The sequence below is a fragment of the Cheilinus undulatus genome, linkage group 11 (assembly GCF_018320785.1).
Source record: "Cheilinus undulatus linkage group 11, ASM1832078v1, whole genome shotgun sequence".
In the NCBI taxonomy this organism is placed as follows: Eukaryota; Metazoa; Chordata; class Actinopteri; order Labriformes; family Labridae; genus Cheilinus; species Cheilinus undulatus.
Genome location: NC_054875.1, coordinates 359,336 through 378,304, shown reverse-complemented (window position 1 = coordinate 378,304; position 18,969 = coordinate 359,336). Strand labels below are relative to the sequence as shown.

Below are 18,969 nucleotides of genomic sequence, written 5' to 3'. Positions count from 1 at the left end.
ATGTAACAATCCTGTAATTACAGATGAAGGTGTAGATATGTAACAATCCTGTAATTACAGGTGAAGGTGTAGATATGTAACAATCCTGTAATTACAGGTGAAGGTGTAGATATGTAACAATCCTGTAATTACAGTTGAAGGTGTAGATATGTAACAATCCTGTAATTACAGATGAAGGTGTAGATATGTAACAATCCTGTAATTACAGGTGAAGGTGTAGATATGTAACAATCCTGTAATTACAGGTGAAGGTGTAGATATGTAACAATCCTGTAATTACAGGTGAAGGTGTAGATATGTAACAATCCTGTAATTACAGGTGAAGGTGTAGATATGTAACAATCCTGTAATTACAGTTGAAGGTGTAGATATGTTTTCCTGTTCCTGTTATCCTCTTCTTCTTCATGTCACATCAGTCTGAAGGTGTAGATATGTAACAATCCTGTACAGGTGAAGGTTAGATATGTAACAATCCTGTAATTACAGGTGAAGGTGTAGATATGTAACAATCCTGTAATTACAGGTGAAGGTGTAGATATGTAACAATTGTAATTTGAAGGTGTAGATATGTTTGTAATTACATTGTTTGTCAATCTGTAATTACAGGTTTTATGTCTCCTGTAATTCTTTCTCTGTAATTACAGTTCTTTTTCCTGTTTACTTTTTCTTACATCTGTTTCATTTCCTCTTTTTTCTTTTTTGTTTGTCTTTCTTTTTTCTATTTTTTCTTATAATCTTTTCTTCTCTTTTTATCCATTGAATTTAACTTTTCTATTTTATCTTTTTTCTATTTACCTTTTATATCCAGTTTTCTATTTAACTTTTCTGTTTAACTTTTTAAAACTTTTTTTCATCTATCTTCTCTATTTTACTTTTCTATTTAATTTTTTTATTTAGCTTTTATATTTTATCTGTCCCATTCTATCTTCTTTTTTTTTCATTCTTTCTTTTTTATAACTTGTTCTTTTTCTCTTTTCTTGATCCTCTTTCTCTCTCTCTCTCTCTCTCTTTGCTGAGAAAAAGAGAGAGAGTGGTGACCGCATGAGGGAAAGAAGCTGTAGACCAAACCTGAACCTTGTCCACCCTCCTCTGGTCTGACAGTGTCAGTATTTGTGGAGTCCAGATATAACCTCTGTGCCACGTTAGAAGTTTGTGGTGTGTTTCTGTAGGCCTGATAAACCATAGTAATCACCACAGCATGATCATTTACCATGAACACATCAGAAAGGTCTGAAATTAGCCCATTTTTAAAAGCATTATATTCATTTACTGACCTCTGTTTATTGTTTCTGTCCAGGATCCTGTGTAGATTAAGTCTGCTCCATCTCCTGTTTGGATGTTTGAACTTTTCATTTATGAGCCTGCTGCCTCCTCTTCATCATTGTTGTTATCCTATGACCAGGTTTATAAAGCATAATTCCTGCTGCTTCTAATGTCGAAGACGTTGATAAAAATCTAAAATGATCTACTTTTATTTAAATTTTTGTACATACAGTGCTTCACAACTGTATTAGAGCACCCTAACCCTAACCACTGTCAGGTTTCTGCCACAGCTGTCCTAAATTAACAGCATTGGTAATTACCAAAATCATTTTGATGTTTCTGCAATGGTTAATACACCAATATGTAGAAGCTCTTTAACCCAAATGATATTTTTAATGCTAAAATAGAATTATTATTGTTATCCATGAATTTTCAAGTTTACTGATTTAAAAAAAAAAACCCGAAAAAATAGTAAAGCACATTAATATTTCTGATTAATGTGTCAGATTATAGTTATTTACTGTCATTCCTGAAGAGAAAAATGAGTTTTAGTGGTTGAATGTTATGCTTGATTCATTTCTGACTTCTCAGAGAAGCCCAGTGAGCCGGCTCAGATTTGGGTGAATTCAGTTTGAAATTCCTCATTCCTGTTCAAAATGGTAAAACGTGGAGAGCTGAGTGAAAATGAAAGAGTCCGCATTAAAGCACTTCATGATGCTGGATGGTCTCTGAGACAGAGATGACAGCTGGTCTGATACATTTGTTAAAGGCTGTATATATATACATGAGTAAGAAAAGACCTCACCGTCCCACTGGTTCCCTGTGGGATTCACCTCTGTCTTCAATGTTGGCTGCTTTTCTTCCTGATGTTGATAAAATCCTGCTGGTCATGGCTGAGCTCCACTAGCCTTAATGTTAATTTGACATCTTCTGTTCTTTCATTACAGAACGCTAAAAATGACAAGCAGCGTTTCCCACTCACTGCCAACCATAGCTGTTGGGGCTGGATGAGGAGGTGAGGAGCACCTGACAGAGCATGTGCAGGAACTAACGAATACATTTTAACAGGTAGGTGAGATTTTATACATAAAATGATTGAAACAAACCGTAACTGAGGACGCAGTACTGTTTCTGTGCATTTTAAATTTTGTTTTCATTTCACTTTTTTTATCCTGCTTTTATTTTATTATAATAACCTTTATTTAACCAGATGAAACTCACTGAGATCAAGATCTCTTTCACAGACCAGATCAACAACTTCTCCATCATGTTGACTCAACTTCATTAAAAGCTTTTAAAAGATGGTGGAACTGGTGAAAACTGGGGAGAGCCTCATACTTTAGGAGTCAGGCTGCAGTTTAAGATTTGAAACAATAAATTGCCCATTATTGTGTGTCCAGGATTGCTACACCTGTAATGTAGCAATGTAGTAATCTGGAGTTTTCATCATAATAATCCCACAAATGTAATAAACCTCAGACATGATAGATATTTAGAGTGAATTCAGCTTAAACGAATCTCGAGTCTGACCTTGTAAATGCAAATGTTATAGTTTTTATGTTTGATGTGGTCAACCGATATATCTGTGGGGAATTTATTATATTTTTGGGATTATTACAGTAAAAGCTCCAGATTTGTATTACATTCATGATTTTTCACGTTTGCAGGTTTGACAAGGACTTCTGTGTTTGTTGATGTGATGTCAAACAGGTTTGTTTAATTTTTAGTAGAATCATATCATTTTTCATATGGATTTTCATTCTGGTACTATGGCATCCATTTATTATTTCTTTATCAACAATTTACTGAGGCATATATCAGGTGTCACCATTAAAATCACTGAAACATATCTCTATTTAATTTCTGGTTATGGTTAGAGTTAGCCCTGTCTCCTGTCACTGTAGTGCTCAACTCAGAGGTGGACTTTACCATTTGGCAACAGCAGGTGATTGCCTGGGACCCTGGACTACTAGTGGCCCCGTGAACACATCGTCATCTCAAACCTTTCTCCTGTACCCCCAGTCAACGTCTGGCCAAAAACTCTCGACTTCATAAGCTCCCTCAAACATGCTAACTTAAACGCTGAAACACTATAAAAATGCTGATGATGTCCAACGTGACATGGAGGCCCTATGCATGTATTCGCCTCAGGCCAAAAAATTAAAAAGTGCGCCACTGACTCAAGCTGAGTGTCTGAACGCTCTCCCAGTCACCAACGCTTCAGTTCAGTTCTCAATAGTTTTTGGTAATCAGTTAGTCTTTTAGAATCTTAACATGTTCATAAATGTAAGAAAAAATCTTGACCTGCCTCGTATCTTGTCACAGATTTTGTCCAACCTTGGTCTCCCCTCCTTTGAGCTGTTGGCCATCTTCATCCTTGCCACCGCCACAGCCCTCACCCTCAGCAGCATCCCACGTTGAGCCTGCACGGCAGGAGAGCCACACCTGAACTTTCATGGCAGCGGCACTCTGAGGCTGCCATGGCAGCTGCTGCCGCTGATGCCTCACACCGTATTACCGCACTGACGCCGGAGGAAGAGGGACGACGGACTGCCGCCAAGCTGTTTGGGAGCGCCGCTGCGCTGCCACGGACCGAGACAGAGCAAGAGAGAGAGAGGGCGAAAGAGAAAGAGAGGGGGAGGGAGAGGGAGGAAGAGGAGAGAGGGAGAGCGAGTGGGTACGAGTGTTTGGTGTGCGGGGGTCTATTCCCCTCCCAGGAGAAGCTCCGGCTCCACGCTTTGAATCACACAGGAGAGAAACCCTTCCACTGCTCCCAGCCGCACTGCCCCAAGGCCTTCAGCTCCAAGTACAAGCTCTTCAGGTAAACTGATCACTTTAACAATAATATAATCAATAAACTTTAACTCCAAGTACAAGCTCTTCAGGTAAACTGATCACTTTATCAATAATATAATAAATAAACTTCAGCTAAAAGTACATTCCATCCTCTTCCTGTGATGATGTCACCCTTTGCAGCGTATAAAACATTCCATCCTCTTCCTTTGATGATGTTATCCTATGAAGTGTATAAAACATTCCATCCTCTTCCTTTGATGATGTCATCGGTTGCAGCATATAAAACTTTCCTAACCTCTTCCTTTGATGATGTCATTCTTTGAAGCGTATAAAACATTCCGTCCTCTTCCATTGATGATGTTATCCTATGAAGCATATAAAACATTCCATCCTCTTCCTTTGATGATGTCATCCTTTGTATAAAACATTCTGTCCTCTTCTTTTGATGATGTCATCCTTTGAAGCGTATAAACATTCCATCCTCTTCCTTTGATGATGTCATTCTTTGAAGCGTATAAAACATTCTGTCCTCTTCCTTTGATGATGTCATCCTTTGAAGCGTATAAAACATTCTGTTGTCTTCCTTTGATGATGTCATCCTTTGAAGTGTATAAAACATTTCACCTCTTTCTTTGATGATGTCATCCTTTGTAGCGTATAAAACATTTCGCCTCTTCCTTTGATGATTTCATTCTATGAAGTGCATAAAACATTCTGTCCTCTTCCTTTGATGATGTCATCCTTTGAAGTGTATAAAACATTTCACCTCTTTCTTTGATGATGTCATCCTTTGTAGCATATAAAACATTCCGCCTCTTCCTTTGATGATTTCATTCTATGAAGTGCATAAAACATTCTGTCCTCTTCCTTTGATGATGTCATCCTTTGTAGCATATAAAACATTCTGTTGTCTTCCTTTGATGATGTCATCCTTTGAAGCATATAAAACATTCCGTCCTCTTCCTTTGATGATGTCATTCTTTGAAGCATATAAAACATTCTGTTGTCTTCCTTTGATGATGTCATCCTTTGAAGCGTATAAAACATTCTGTCCTCTTCCTTTGATGATGTCATCCTTTGTAGCGTATAAAACCTTTCGCCTCTTCCTTTGATGATTTCATTCTATGAAGTGTATAAAACATTTCACCTCTTTCTTTGATGATGTCATCCTTTGTAGCGTATAAAACATTTCGCCTCTTCCTTTGATGATTTCATTCTATGAAGTGCATAAAACATTCTGTCCTCTTCCTTTGATGATGTCATCCTTTGAAGTGTATAAAACATTTCACCTCTTTCTTTGATGATGTCATCCTTTGTAGCGTATAAAACATTTCGCCTCTTCCTTTGATGATTTCATTCTATGAAGTGCATAAAACATTCTGTCCTCTTCCTTTGATGATGTCATCCTTTGTAGCATATAAAACATTCTGTTGTCTTCCTTTGATGATGTCATCCTTTGAAGCATATAAAACATTCTGTTGTCTTCCTTTGATGATGTCATCCTTTGTAGCGTATAAAACATTTCGCCTCTTCCTTTGATGATGTCATCCTTTGAAGTGTATAAAAGATTCCGTCCTCTTCCTTTGATGATGTCATCCTTTGTAGCGTATAAAACATTCTGGCCTCTTCCTTTGATGATTTCATTCTATGAAGTGTATAAAACATTTCCTCTTCCTGTGATGATGTCATCCTTTGCAGTGTATAAAGCATTTCACCTCTTCCTTTGATGATGTCATTATTTGCAGCATATAAAACATTTCGCCTCTTCCTTCGATGATGTCATCCTTTGAAGTGTATAAAACATTCCGTCCTCTTCCTTTGATAATGTCATCCTTTGAAGTGTATAACACATTCTGAACCCTTCCTTTGATGATGTCATCCTTTGTAGCTTATTAAACATTTCGCCTCTTCCTTTGATGATGTCATCCTTTGAAGCGTATAAAACATTCATACCTCTTCCTTTGAGAAGTAATCCTTTGAAGTGTATAAAACTTTCTTTTGTCTTCCTTTGATGATGTCATCCTGTGAAGTGCATAAAACATTCTGTCCTCTTCCTTTGATGATGTCATCCTTTGAAGTGTATAAAACATGTCGCCTATTCCTTTGATGATGTCATTCTTTGTAGCGTATAAAACATTCTGTCCTCTTCCTTTGATGATGTCATCCTTTGAAGCGTATAAAACATTTCGCCTCTTCCTTTGATGATGTCATCCTTTGAAGCATATAAAACATTCCGCCTCTTCCTTTGATGACGTCAACCTTTGAAGCTTATAAAACATTCCATCCTCTTCCTTTGATGATGTCATCCTTTGAAGCGTATAAAACATTCCGTCCTCTTCCTTTTATGATGTCATTCTTTAACGCATATAGCACATTCCGTCCTCTTCCTCTGATGATGTCACCCTTTGAGGTGTATAAAACATTTCGCCTCTTCCTTTGATGATGTCATCCTCTAAAGGGTATAAAACATTCCGTCCTCTTCCTTTTATGATGTCATTCTTTAACGCATATAGCACATTCCGTCCTCTTCCTCTGATGATGTCACCCTTTGAGGTGTATAAAACTTTTCGCCTCTTCCTTTGATGATGTCATCCTTTGAAGTGTATAGAACATTTCGCCTCTTCCTTTGATGATGTCATCCTTTGAAGTGTATAAAACTTTTCGCCACTTCCTTTGATGATTTCATCCTATGAAGTGTATAAAACATTCCGTCCTCCTTCTTTGATGATGTCATCCTTTGAAGCATATAAAACATTCCGTCCTCTTCCTTTGATGATATCATCCTTTGAAACGTATAAAACATTTTGCCTCTTCCTTTGATTCTGTCATTCTTTGAAGCATATAAAACATTCCGTCCTCTTCCTTTGATGATGTCACCCTATGAAGTGTATAAAACATTCCGTCCTCTTCCTTTGATGATGTCATCCTATGAAGCGTATAAAACATTCTGTCCTCTTCCTTTGATGATTTCATCCTTTGAAGCGTATAAAACATTCTGTTGTCTTCCTTTGATGATGTCATCCTTTGAAGCGTATAAAACATTCCGTCCTCTTCCTTTGATGATGTCCACCTTTGAAGCGTATAAAACATTCCATCATCTTCCTCTGATGATGTCATCCTTTGAAGTGTATAAAACATTCCGTCCTTTTCCTTTGATGATGTCATCCTTTGAAGTGCATAAAACATTTCGCCTCTTCCTTTGATGACGTCATCCTTTGAAGCTTATAAAACATTCCGTCCTCCTTCTTTGATGATGTCATCCTTTGAAGCATATAAAACATTCCATCCTCTTCCTTTGATGATGTCATCCCTTGAAGCATATAAAACATTCCGTCCTCTTCCTTTTATGATGTCATCCTTTGAAGCGTATAAAACATTCCGTCCTCTTCCTTTGATGATGTCATCCTTTGAAGCATATAAAACATTCCGTCCTCTTCCTCTGATGATGTCATCCTATGGAGTGTATAAAACATTTCGCCTCTTCCTTTGATGACATCATCCTTTGAAGCTTATAAAACATTCCATCATCTTCCTCTGATGATGTCAGCCTTTGAAGCGTATAAAACATTCCGTCCTCTTCCTTTGATGACGTCATCCTTTGAAGCATATAAAACATTCCGTCCCCTTCCTCTGATGATGTCATCCTTTGAAGTGTATAAAACCTTTCGCCTCTTCCTTTGATGACGTCATCCTTTGAAGCGTATAAAACATTCTGTCATCTTCCTCTGATGATGTCACCCTTTGAGGTGTATAAAACATTTCGCCTCTTCCTTTGATGATGTCATCCTCTAAAGGGTATAAAACATTCCGTCCTCTTCCTTTTATGATGTCATCCTTTGAAGCATATAAAACATTCCGTCCTCTTCCTTTGATGACATCATCCTTTGAAGCATATAAAATATTCCGTCCTCTTCCTTTGATGATGTCATCCTTTGAAGCATATAAAACATTCCGTCCTCTTCCTCTGATGATGTCATCCTTTGGAGTGTATAAAACATTTCGCCTCTTCCTTTGATGACATCATCCTTTGAAGCTTATAAAACATTCCGTCATCTTCCTCTGATGATGTCAGCCTTTGAAGCGTATAAAACATTCCATCCTCTTCCTCTGATGATGTCATCCTTTGAAGCGTATAAACATTCCATCCTCTTCCTTTGATGATGTCATCCTTTGAAGCGTATAAAACATTCCGTCCTCTTCCTTTTATGATGTCATTCTTTAACGCATATAGCACATTCCGTCCTCTTCCTCTGATGATGTCACCCTTTGAGGTGTATAAAACATTTCGCCTCTTCCTTTGATGATGTCATCCTCTAAAGGGTATAAAACATTCCGTCCTCTTCCTTTGATGACGTCATCCTTTGAAGCATATAAAACTTTTCGCCTCTTCCTTTGATGATGTCATCCTTTGAAGTGTATAGAACATTTCGCCTCTTCCTTTGATGATGTCATCCTTTGAAGTGTATAAAACTTTTCGCCACTTCCTTTGATGATTTCATCCTATGAAGTGTATAAAACATTCCGTCCTCCTTCTTTGATGATGTCATCCTTTGAAGCATATAAAACATTCCGTCCTCTTCCTTTGATGATATCATCCTTTGAAACGTATAAAACATTTTGCCTCTTCCTTTGATTCTGTCATTCTTTGAAGCATATAAAACATTCCGTCCTCTTCCTTTGATGATGTCACCCTATGAAGTGTATAAAACATTCCGTCCTCTTCCTTTGATGATGTCATCCTATGAAGCGTATAAAACATTCTGTCCTCTTCCTTTGATGATTTCATCCTTTGAAGCGTATAAAACATTCTGTTGTCTTCCTTTGATGATGTCATCCTTTGAAGCGTATAAAACATTCTGTCCTCTTCCTTTGATGATTTCATCCTTTGAAGCATATAAAACATTCCGTCCTCTTCCTTTTATGATGTCATCCTTTGAAGCGTATAAAACATTCCGTCCTCTTCCTTTGATGACATCATCCTTTGAAGCATATAAAACATTCCGTCCTCTTCCTTTGATGATGTCATCCTTTGAAGCATATAAAACATTCCGTCCTCTTCCTCTGATGATGTCATCCTTTGGAGTGTATAAAACATTTCGCCTCTTCCTTTGATGACATCATCCTTTGAAGCTTATAAACATTCCATCATCTTCCTCTGATGATGTCAGCCTTTGAAGCGTATAAAACATTCCGTCCTCTTCCTTTGATGACGTCATCCTTTGAAGCATATAAAACATTCCGTCCCCTTCCTCTGATGATGTCATCCTTTGAAGTGTATAAAACATTTCGCCTCTTCCTTTGATGACATCATCCTTTGAAGCTTATAAAACATTCCATCATCTTCCTCTGATGATGTCAGCCTTTGAAGCGTATAAAACATTCCGTCCTCTTCCTTTGATGATGTCATCCTTCGAAGCGTATAAAACATTCCATCCTCTTCCTCTGATGATGTCATCCTTTGAAGCGTATAAACATTCCATCCTCTTCCTTTGATGATGTCATCCTTTGAAGTGTATAAAACATTCAATCCTCTTCCTTTGATGATGTCATCCTTTGAAGTGTATAAAACATTCCATCCTCTTCCTCTGATGATGTCAGCCTTTGAAGCGTATAAAACATTCCGTCCTCTTCCTTTGATGACGTCATCCTTTGAAGCATATAAAACATTCCGTCCCCTTCCTCTGATGATGTCATCCTTTGAAGTGTATAAAACATTTCGCCTCTTCCTTTGATGACGTCATCCTTTGAAGCTTATAAAACATTCTGTCATCTTCCTCTGATGATGTCAGCCTTTGAAGCGTATAAAACATTCCGTCCTCTCCCTCTGATGATGTCATCCTTTGAAGCATAAAAAACATTCCGTCCTCTTCCTTTGATGATGTCATCCTTTGAAGCATATAAAACATTCCGTCCTCTTCCTCTGATGATGTCATCCTTTGGAGTGTATAAAACATTTCGCCTCTTCCTTTGATGACATCATCATTTGAAGCTTATAAAACATTCCATCATCTTCCTCTGATGATGTCAGCCTTTAAAGCGTATAAAACATTCCGTCCTCTTCCTTTGATGACGTCATCCTTTGAAGCATATAAAACATTCCGTCCCCTTCCTCTGATGATGTCATCCTTTGAAGTGTATAAAACATTTCGCCTCTTCCTTTGATGACAACATCCTTTGAAGCTTATAAAACATTCCATCATCTTCCTCTGATGATGTCAGCCTTTGAAGCGTATAAAACATTCTGTCCTCTTCCTCTGATGATGTCATCCTTCGAAGCGTATAAAACATTCCATCCTCTTCCTCTGATGATGTCATCCTTTGAAGCGTATAAACATTCCATCCTCTTCCTTTGATGATGTCATCCTTTGAAGCGTATAAAACAGTCCGTCCTCTTCCTTTGATGATGTCATCCTTTGAAGCGTATAAAACATTCCATCCTCTTCCTCTGATGATGTCAGCCTTTGAAGCGTATAAAACATTCCATCCTCTTCCTCTGATGATGTCATCCTTTGAAGCGTATAAACATTCCATCCTCTTCCTTTGATGATGTCATCCTTTGAAGCGTATAAAACAGTCCGTCCTCTTCCTTTGATGATGTCATCCTTTGAAGCGTATAAAACATTCCATCCTCTTCCTTTGATGATGTCATCCTTTGAAGCGTATAAAACATTCCATCCTCTTCCTCTGATGATGTCATCCTTTGAAGCGTATAAACATTCCATCCTCTTCCTTTGATGATGTCATCCTTTGAAGCGTATAAAACAGTCCGTCCTCTTCCTTTGATGATGTCATCCTTTGAAGCGTATAAAACATTCCATCCTCTTCCTTTGATGATGTCATCCTTTGAAGCGTATAAAACAGTCCGTCCTCTTCCTTTGATGATGTCATCCTTTGAAGCGTATAAAACATTCCATCCTCTTCCTCTGATGATGTCAGCCTTTGAAGCGTATAAAACATTCCATCCTCTTCCTCTGATGATGTCAGCCTTTGAAGCGTATAAAACATTCTGTCCTCTTCCTCTGATGATGTCATCCTTTTAAGTGTATAAAACATTTCGCCTCTTCCTTTGATGACGTCATCCTTTGAAGCATATAAAACTTTTCGCCTCTTCCTTTGATGATGTCATCCTTTGAAGTGTATAAAACATTTCGCCTCTTCCTTTGATGACGTCATCCTTTGAAGAATATAAAACATTCCGTCCTCTTCCTTTGATGATGTCATCCTTTGAAGTGTATAAAACATTTCGCCTCTTCCTTTGATGATGTCATCCTTTGAAGTGTATAAAACATTCCGTCCCCTTTCTTTGATGATGTCATCCTTTTGAAGTGTATAAAACATTTCGCCTCTTCCTTTGATGATGTCATCCTTTGAAGCGTATAAAACATTCCATCCTCTTCCTCTGATGATGTCATCCTTTGAAGCGTATAAACATTCCATCCTCTTCCTTTGATGATGTCATCCTTTGAAGCGTATAAAACAGTCCGTCCTCTTCCTTTGATGATGTCATCCTTTGAAGCGTATAAAACATTCCATCCTCTTCCTCTGATGATGTCAGCCTTTGAAGCGTATAAAACATTCCATCCTCTTCCTCTGATGATGTCATCCTTTGAAGCGTATAAACATTCCATCCTCTTCCTTTGATGATGTCATCCTTTGAAGCGTATAAAACAGTCCGTCCTCTTCCTTTGATGATGTCATCCTTTGAAGCGTATAAAACAGTCCGTCCTCTTCCTTTGATGATGTCATCCTTTGAAGCGTATAAAACATTCCATCCTCTTCCTCTGATGATGTCATCCTTTGAAGCGTATAAAACATTCCATCCTCTTCCTCTGATGATGTCATCCTTTGAAGCGTATAAACATTCCATCCTCTTCCTTTGATGATGTCATCCTTTGAAGCGTATAAAACAGTCCGTCCTCTTCCTTTGATGATGTCATCCTTTGAAGCGTATAAAACATTCCATCCTCTTCCTCTGATGATGTCAGCCTTTGAAGCGTATAAAACATTCTGTCCTCTTCCTCTGATGATGTCATCCTTTGAAGTGTATAAAACATTTCGCCTCTTCCTTTGATGACGTCATCCTTTGAAGCATATAAAACATTTCGCCTCTTCCTTTGATGATGTCATCCTTTGAAGCATATAAAACATTCCGTCCTCTTCCTTTGATGATGTCATCCTTTGAAGTGTATAAAACATTTCGCCTCTTCCTTTGATGACGTCATCCTTTGAAGAATATAAAACATTCCGTCCTCTTCCTTTGATGATGTCATCCTTTGAAGTGTATAAAACATTTCGCCTCTTCCTTTGATGATGTCATCCTTTGAAGTGTATAAAACATTCCGTCCTCTTTCTTTGATGATGTCATCCTTTTGAAGTGTATAAAACATTTCGCCTCTTCCTTTGATGATGTCATCCTTTGAAGCATATAAAACATTTCGCCTCTTCCTTTGATGATGTCATCCTTTGAAGTGTATATAACATTCCGTCCTCTTCCTTTTACATTTCAGTATCTGGTTGAAATCAACAGCATTAATATACAATCAAAAGAGAAATAGGTGTAATTTCTCATAATTGTGTTATCTATGTTAATATTGATGCGTATGTTCCTGGTGCATTAATTGTGTTTTAGTTGTTTATAACTCAATGATATATTCATTATATATTTCTGCAGGCATATAGCCACGTGACCTCCTCAGAGGATCCACCAGTGTAATAATTCTGTATTATTGTGTATCTATTGTGTGTTAATGTGTGTTTTTCTGCAGGCATATGGCCACACACTCTCCTCAGAAGACCCACCAGTGCTCTTTCTGTGAGAAGATGTTCCACCGCAAAGACCACCTGAAGAACCATCTGCAGACTCATGACCCCAACAAGGAGGCCTTCAAGTGCGATGAATGCGGAAAGCACTACAACACCAAGCTGGGCTACAAACGACACGTGGCCATGCACTCGGCCACCTCTGGTGACCTCACCTGCAAGGTGTGCATGCAGACATATGAGAGCACGCCGGTCCTCCTGGAGCACCTGAAGAGCCACTCGGGGAAGTCGTCAGGGGCTGCCAAGGAGAAGAAGCATCCGTGCGACCACTGTGACCGCCGCTTCTACACCAGGAAGGATGTGAGGCGCCATATGGTCGTCCACACGGGGCGTAAGGACTTCCTGTGCCAGTACTGCGCCCAGCGTTTTGGCAGGAAGGACCACCTGACGCGTCATGTGAAGAAGAGCCACTCCCAGGAGCTGCTGAAGATCAAGACGGAGCCCCAGGACATGCTTGGGCTGCTGGCGTCAGCGTCACCACCTCGCTCTGTGAAGGAGGAGCTCAGCCCCATGATGTGTGCCATGGCCCCCAACAAAGACCCCATGATGGGCAAACCATTCCCCAGCGGGCCACCGTTTCCCATGAGCATGTACAACCCCCACCACCTTCAGGGGGCGGGCCACACCCACCCATCCCTCATGCCCCCGTCGCTGTCTGCTGCCATGACCATGAGCTGTCACATGGAGTCAGCAGGGGCGCTCCACCCACACTCCCTACACCACCACCACCACCATCACCACCACCACCACCATTCCCCCCCACTGCCCCCCCACCACCAGCAGCAGCCCCCGCCGCAGCAGGGCGCTAAGTACCCTCTGGGCTCTACCTCATACCTGCTGGACAAACCGCTCAAGGTGGAGATGGAGAGCTTCCTCATGGATCTGCAGAGCAGCTCCCCAGGCCCCGTGCCCCCCGCCGACCCCCACTCCGCTGCTTCACCTTCCAAGGATAGCCTGGAGGCCTCGGCGGGGTTGACAGAGGAGCTGTGCGTGGATGGCGTCCTGTCCAAGAGCCCGGCAGTGCTGGCCGAGTCTCTGTGTGCTGCTAACATGGACCTGTCCCACCTGCTGGGCTTCCTGCCCCTCAACCTGCCCCCCTACAGTGCCCCCATGAGCACGGGAGGCCTGGTCATGGGCTACACCTCCTCTGCCACCTCCTCCATCTCCTCCATCTCCTCTTCCTCATCTCTGCACGCCACAGAGCCGCATGCCGCTGCCGTCGCAGCCGCGGCTGCAGCCGTCGCTGCGGCACCTCTTACCTCTTTGCAACCGCAACCTCAACCTCAGGAGCCGCAGAGCTCCAGCGGGGGCCTGAGCCTGGGGCCCCTGCACCCCCTCCCATCAGTGTTCAGCTCCAGCCTCAGCACCACCACGCTGCCTCGCTTCCACCAGGCCTTCCAGTGAGGGGCCCCGACCACGGTCCTGTCTGCGTGGCGGGGCCACAGTGCCTGATCCATGAAGTTGGAGAATTTGAAAAATGAACACATGAAAGCCTTAAATGAAAGCGCACAAAGCTTTTGATTGAGCCTTAAAGGAAACGTTAACCCTGTACAGGAAGTTAACCCTTTAAAGAACAAGAAGTTATTGAAAACAGGAAGTTAACCCTTTAAAGACAGGAAGTTGACCCTTTAAAGAACATGAAAGTTATTGAAAACAGGAAGTTGACCCTGAAAGAGGAAGTTAACCCTTTAAAGAATAAGAAGATAAACCTAAAACAGGAAGTTTACTTTTTCAAGACAGGAATTTAACCCTTTAAAGAACAAAAATCAACCCTTAACAGGAAGCTAACACTTTAAAGAACAAGAAGTTAACCCTTAAACAGGAAGTTGACCCCAATAGAACAGGAAATTAACCCTTAAAGAACAGGAAGTTAAAGCAGCGTGTGTTTAGGCTCCTATCCTTTAGTTATAACCTTTATTAACCCTTCATTGACCTCATTTATTCCTGTCATGGTCGTAGTGTAGAGGCAGCATCAGTAGGCCTGAAGGCCTGGTTCTGCTCACTGTCGACAGAAATAATACAATAATGTGATTTTATTTTTATAAGATTATTCAAATCAAACATTTTCTGTCTTGTTGTGACCCAGAAGAAAAGATTTAGTTTGAAGTGGATATTTTGTTTTTTTCTTTATTTTACTTTTCTAATGTTAGAATCTGAGAGCGTTTCAAACCTCCAATTACCTTAAATCTGGCACCGTCAGCCAATGAGGGAAGAGAATCCTTCAGCTGATGGTGAGAAGACAGTAGCCCCTGACCTTCAGAGAAAAAGTGTTTCAAACAAGACAGAAATCAAAAACGCCCCATTGGCCGCTGCTCCAAGAGTCAGCATGGATCAAACCCAGACCTTTAGGCCCCTCATACTTTTAGGCCCCTCAGACCTTTAGGCCCCTAAGAGCGTTAGGCCCCTCAGAGCGTTAGGCCCCTCAGACCTTTAGGCCCATCAGAGCGTTAGGCCCCATCAGACCTTTAAGCCCCTCAGACTTTTTGGCCCCTCAGACATTTAGGCCCTTCAGACCTTTAGGCCCCTCAGACCTTTAGGCCCCATCAGACCTTTAAGCCCCTCAGACTTTAGGGCCCCTCAGACCTTTTAGCCCCTCAGACCTTTAAGCCCCTCAACTTTTAGGCCCCTCAGACCTTTAGGCCCCTCATACTTTTAGGCCCCTCAGACCTTTTAGCCCTTCAGACCTTTAAGCCCCTCAACTTTTAGGCCCCTCAGACCTTTAGGCCCCTCAGACCTTTAGGCCCCTAAGAGCTTTAAGCCCCTCAGACTTTTAGGCCCCTCAGCCCTTTTAGCCCCTCAGACCTTTAAGCCCCTCAGACTTTAGGGCCCCTCAGAACTTTAGGCCCCTCAGAGCTTTAGGCCCCTCGGACCGTTAAGCCCCTCAGACCTTTAGGCCCCTCAGAGCGTTAGGCCCCATCAGACCTTTAAGCCCCTCAGACTTTTTGGCCCCTCAGACCTTTAGGCCCTTCAGACCTTTAGGCCCCTCAGACCTTTAGGCCCCATCAGACCTTTAAGCCCCTCAGACTTTTAGGCCCCTCAGACCTTTTAGCCCCTCAGACCTTTAAGCCCCTCAACTTTTAGGCCCCTCAGACCTTTAGGCCCCTCATACTTTTAGGCCCCTCAGACCTTTTAGCCCTTCAGACCTTTAAGCCCCTCAACTTTTAGGCCCCTCAATCCTTTAGGCCCCTCAGAGCTTTAAGCCCCTCAGACTTTTAGGCCCCTCAGCCCTTTTAGCCCCTCAGACCTTTAAGCCCCTCAGACTTTAGGGCCCCTCAGACCTTTAGGCCCCTCAGAGCTTTAGGCCCCTCGGACCGTTAAGCCCCTCAGACCTTTAGGCCCCTCAGACCTTTAGGCCCCATCAGACCTTTATGGCCCCTCAGACCTTTAGGCCCCTCAGAGCTTTAGGCCCCTCAGAGCTTTAGGCCCCTCGGACCGTTAAGCCACTCAGACCTTTAGGCCCCTCAGACCTTTAGGCCCCATCAGACCTTTAAGCCCCTCAGACTTTTAGGCCCCTCAGACCTTTTAGCCCCTCAGACCTTTAAGCCCCTCAACTTTTAGGCCCCTCAGACCTTTAGGCCCCTCATACTTTTAGGCCCCTCAGACCTTTTAGCCCTTCAGACCTTTAAGCCCCTCAACTTTTAGGCCCCTCAGACCTTTAGGCCCCTCAGACCTTTAGGCCCCTCAGAGCTTTAAGCCCCTCAGACTTTTAGGCCCCTCAGCCCTTTTAGCCCCTCAGACCTTTAAGACCCTCAGACCTTAGGGCCCCTCAGACCTTTAGGCCCCTCAGAGCTTTAGGCCCCTCGGACCGTTAAGCCCCTCAGACCTTTAGGCCCCTCAGACCTTTAGGCCCCATCAGACCTTTAGGCCACCCAGATCTTTCAGCCCTTCAGACCTTTAGGCCCCTCAGATCTTTCAGCCCCTCAGACTTTTAGGCCCCTCAGACCTTTTAGCCACTCAGACTTTTAAGCCCCTCAGACTTTTAGGCCCCTCAGACCTTAAGGCCCCTCAGACCTTTCAGCCCCTCAGACTTTTTGGCCCCTCAGACATTTAGGCCCTTCAGACCTTTAGGCCCCTCAGACCTTTAGGCCCCATCAGACCTTTAAGCCCCTCAGACTTTAGGGCCCCTCAGACCTTTTAGCCCCTCAGACCTTTAAGCCCCTCAACTTTTAGGCCCCTCAGACCTTTAGGCCCCTCATACTTTTAGGCCCCTCAGACCTTTTAGCCCTTCAGACCTTTAAGCCCCTCAACTTTTAGGCCCCTCAGACCTTTAGGCCCCTAAGAGCTTTAAGCCCCTCAGACTTTTAGGCCCCTCAGCCCTTTTAGCCCCTCAGACCTTTAAGCCCCTCAGACTTTAGGGCCCCTCAGAACTTTAGGCCCCTCAGAGCTTTAGGCCCCTCGGACCGTTAAGCCCCTCAGACCTTTAGGCCCCTCAGAGCGTTAGGCCCCATCAGACCTTTAAGCCCCTCAGACTTTTTGGCCCCTCAGACCTTTAGGCCCTTCAGACCTTTAGGCCCCTCAGACCTTTAGGCCCCATCAGACCTTTAAGCTCCTCAGACTTTTAGGCCCCTCAGACCTTTAAGCCCCTCAACTTTTAGGCCCCTCAGACCTTTAGGCCCCTCATACTTTTAGGCCCCTCAGACCTTTTAGCCCTTCAGACCTTTAAGCCCCTCAACTTTTAGGCCCCTCAGACCTTTAAGACCTTTAGGCCCCTCAGACCTTTAGGCCCCATCAGACCTTTATGGCCCCTCAGACCTTTAGGCCCCTCAGAGCTTTAGGCCCCTCAGAGCTTTAGGCCCCTCGGACCGTTAAGCCCCTCAGACCTTTAGGCCCCTCAGAGCGTTAGGCCCCATCAGACCTTTAAGCCCCTCAGACTTTTTGGCCCCTCAGACCTTTAGGCCCTTCAGACCTTTAGGCCCCTCAGACCTTTAGGCCCCATCAGACCTTTAAGCCCCTCAGACTTTTAGGCCCCTCAGACCTTTTAGCCCCTCAGACCTTTAAGCCCCTCAACTTTTAGGCCCCTCAGACCTTTAGGCCCCTCATACTTTTAGGCCCCTCAGACCTTTTAGCCCTTCAGACCTTTAAGCCCCTCAACTTTTAGGCCCCTCAGACCTTTAGGCCCCTCAGACCTTTAGGCCCCTCAGAGCTTTAAGCCCCTCAGACTTTTAGGCCCCTCAGCCCTTTTAGCCCCTCAGACCTTTAAGACCCTCAGACCTTAGGGCCCCTCAGACCTTTAGGCCCCTCAGAGCTTTAGGCCCCTCGGACCGTTAAGCCCCTCAGACCTTTAGGCCCCTCAGACCTTTAGGCCCCATCAGACCTTTAGGCCACCCAGATCTTTCAGCCCTTCAGACCTTTAGGCCCCTCAGATCTTTCAGCCCCTCAGACTTTTAGGCCCCTCAGACCTTTTAGCCACTCAGACTTTTAAGCCCCTCAGACTTTTAGGCCCCTCAGACCTTAAGGCCCCTCAGACCTTTCAGCCCCTCAGACCTTTAGGCCCTTCAGACCTTTAGGCCCCTCAGAGCTTTAGGCCCCTCAGACCTTTCAGCCCTTTAGACCTTTAGGCCCCTCAGACCTTTAAGCCCCTTCAGATTTTTAAGCCCCTCAGACTTCTAAGCCCCGTCAGACCTTTAGGCCCTCAGATTTTAGGCCCTGTCAGACCTTTAGGCCCCTCGGACCTTTAAGCCCCTCAGACCTTTAGGCCCTGTCAGACCTTTAGGCCCCTCAGACCTTTAAGCCCCTCAGACTTTTAGGCCCCTCAGACCTTTTAGCCCCTCAGACCTTTAGGCCCTGTCAGACCTTTAGGCCCCTCAGACCTTTAAGCCCCTCAGACTTTTAGGCCCCTCAGACCTTTTAGCCCCTCAGACCTTTAGGCCCTGTCAGACCTTTAGGCCCCTCAGACCTTTAAGCCCCTCAGACTTTTAGGCCCCTCAGACCTTTTAGCCCCTCAGACCTTTAAGCCCCTCAGACTTTTAGGCCCCTTTAGAGCTTTAAGCTCCTCCCCCATGCCTGATGGTTAAACCACCTCTGGTGATAAAATTTCATGTTCGTTCCACGAGAGAAGCACTTTTTTAAAACTTTTTTTTACCTTTTTTT

At 43.0% G+C, this 18,969-nt stretch overlaps 1 protein-coding gene across 3 annotated transcripts in view; it reads left to right on the top strand.

The window, feature by feature from the left end:
• The window catches only part of plagl2 (pleiomorphic adenoma gene-like 2), a 99,490-nt gene extending 81,927 nt beyond the window's left edge, over positions 1 to 17,563 (top strand). Inside the window, exons 2-4 of one of the 3 annotated variants that reach the window (XM_041799093.1) lie at positions 2,211 to 2,331; positions 3,589 to 4,084; positions 12,825 to 17,563. In XM_041799093.1, the coding sequence (XP_041655027.1) occupies positions 3,744 to 4,084; positions 12,825 to 14,283 (1,800 nt within the window). In that variant the 5' untranslated portion in view covers positions 2,211 to 2,331; positions 3,589 to 3,743 and the 3' untranslated portion in view covers positions 14,284 to 17,563. Of the gene's footprint in view, positions 1 to 2,210; positions 2,332 to 2,935; positions 2,974 to 3,588; positions 4,085 to 12,824 lie in introns of those variants that run through there. The other 2 variants (XM_041799094.1, XM_041799095.1) reach the window with 2 other exon arrangements.
• The last annotated feature ends 1,406 nt before the right edge of the window (positions 17,564 to 18,969 follow it).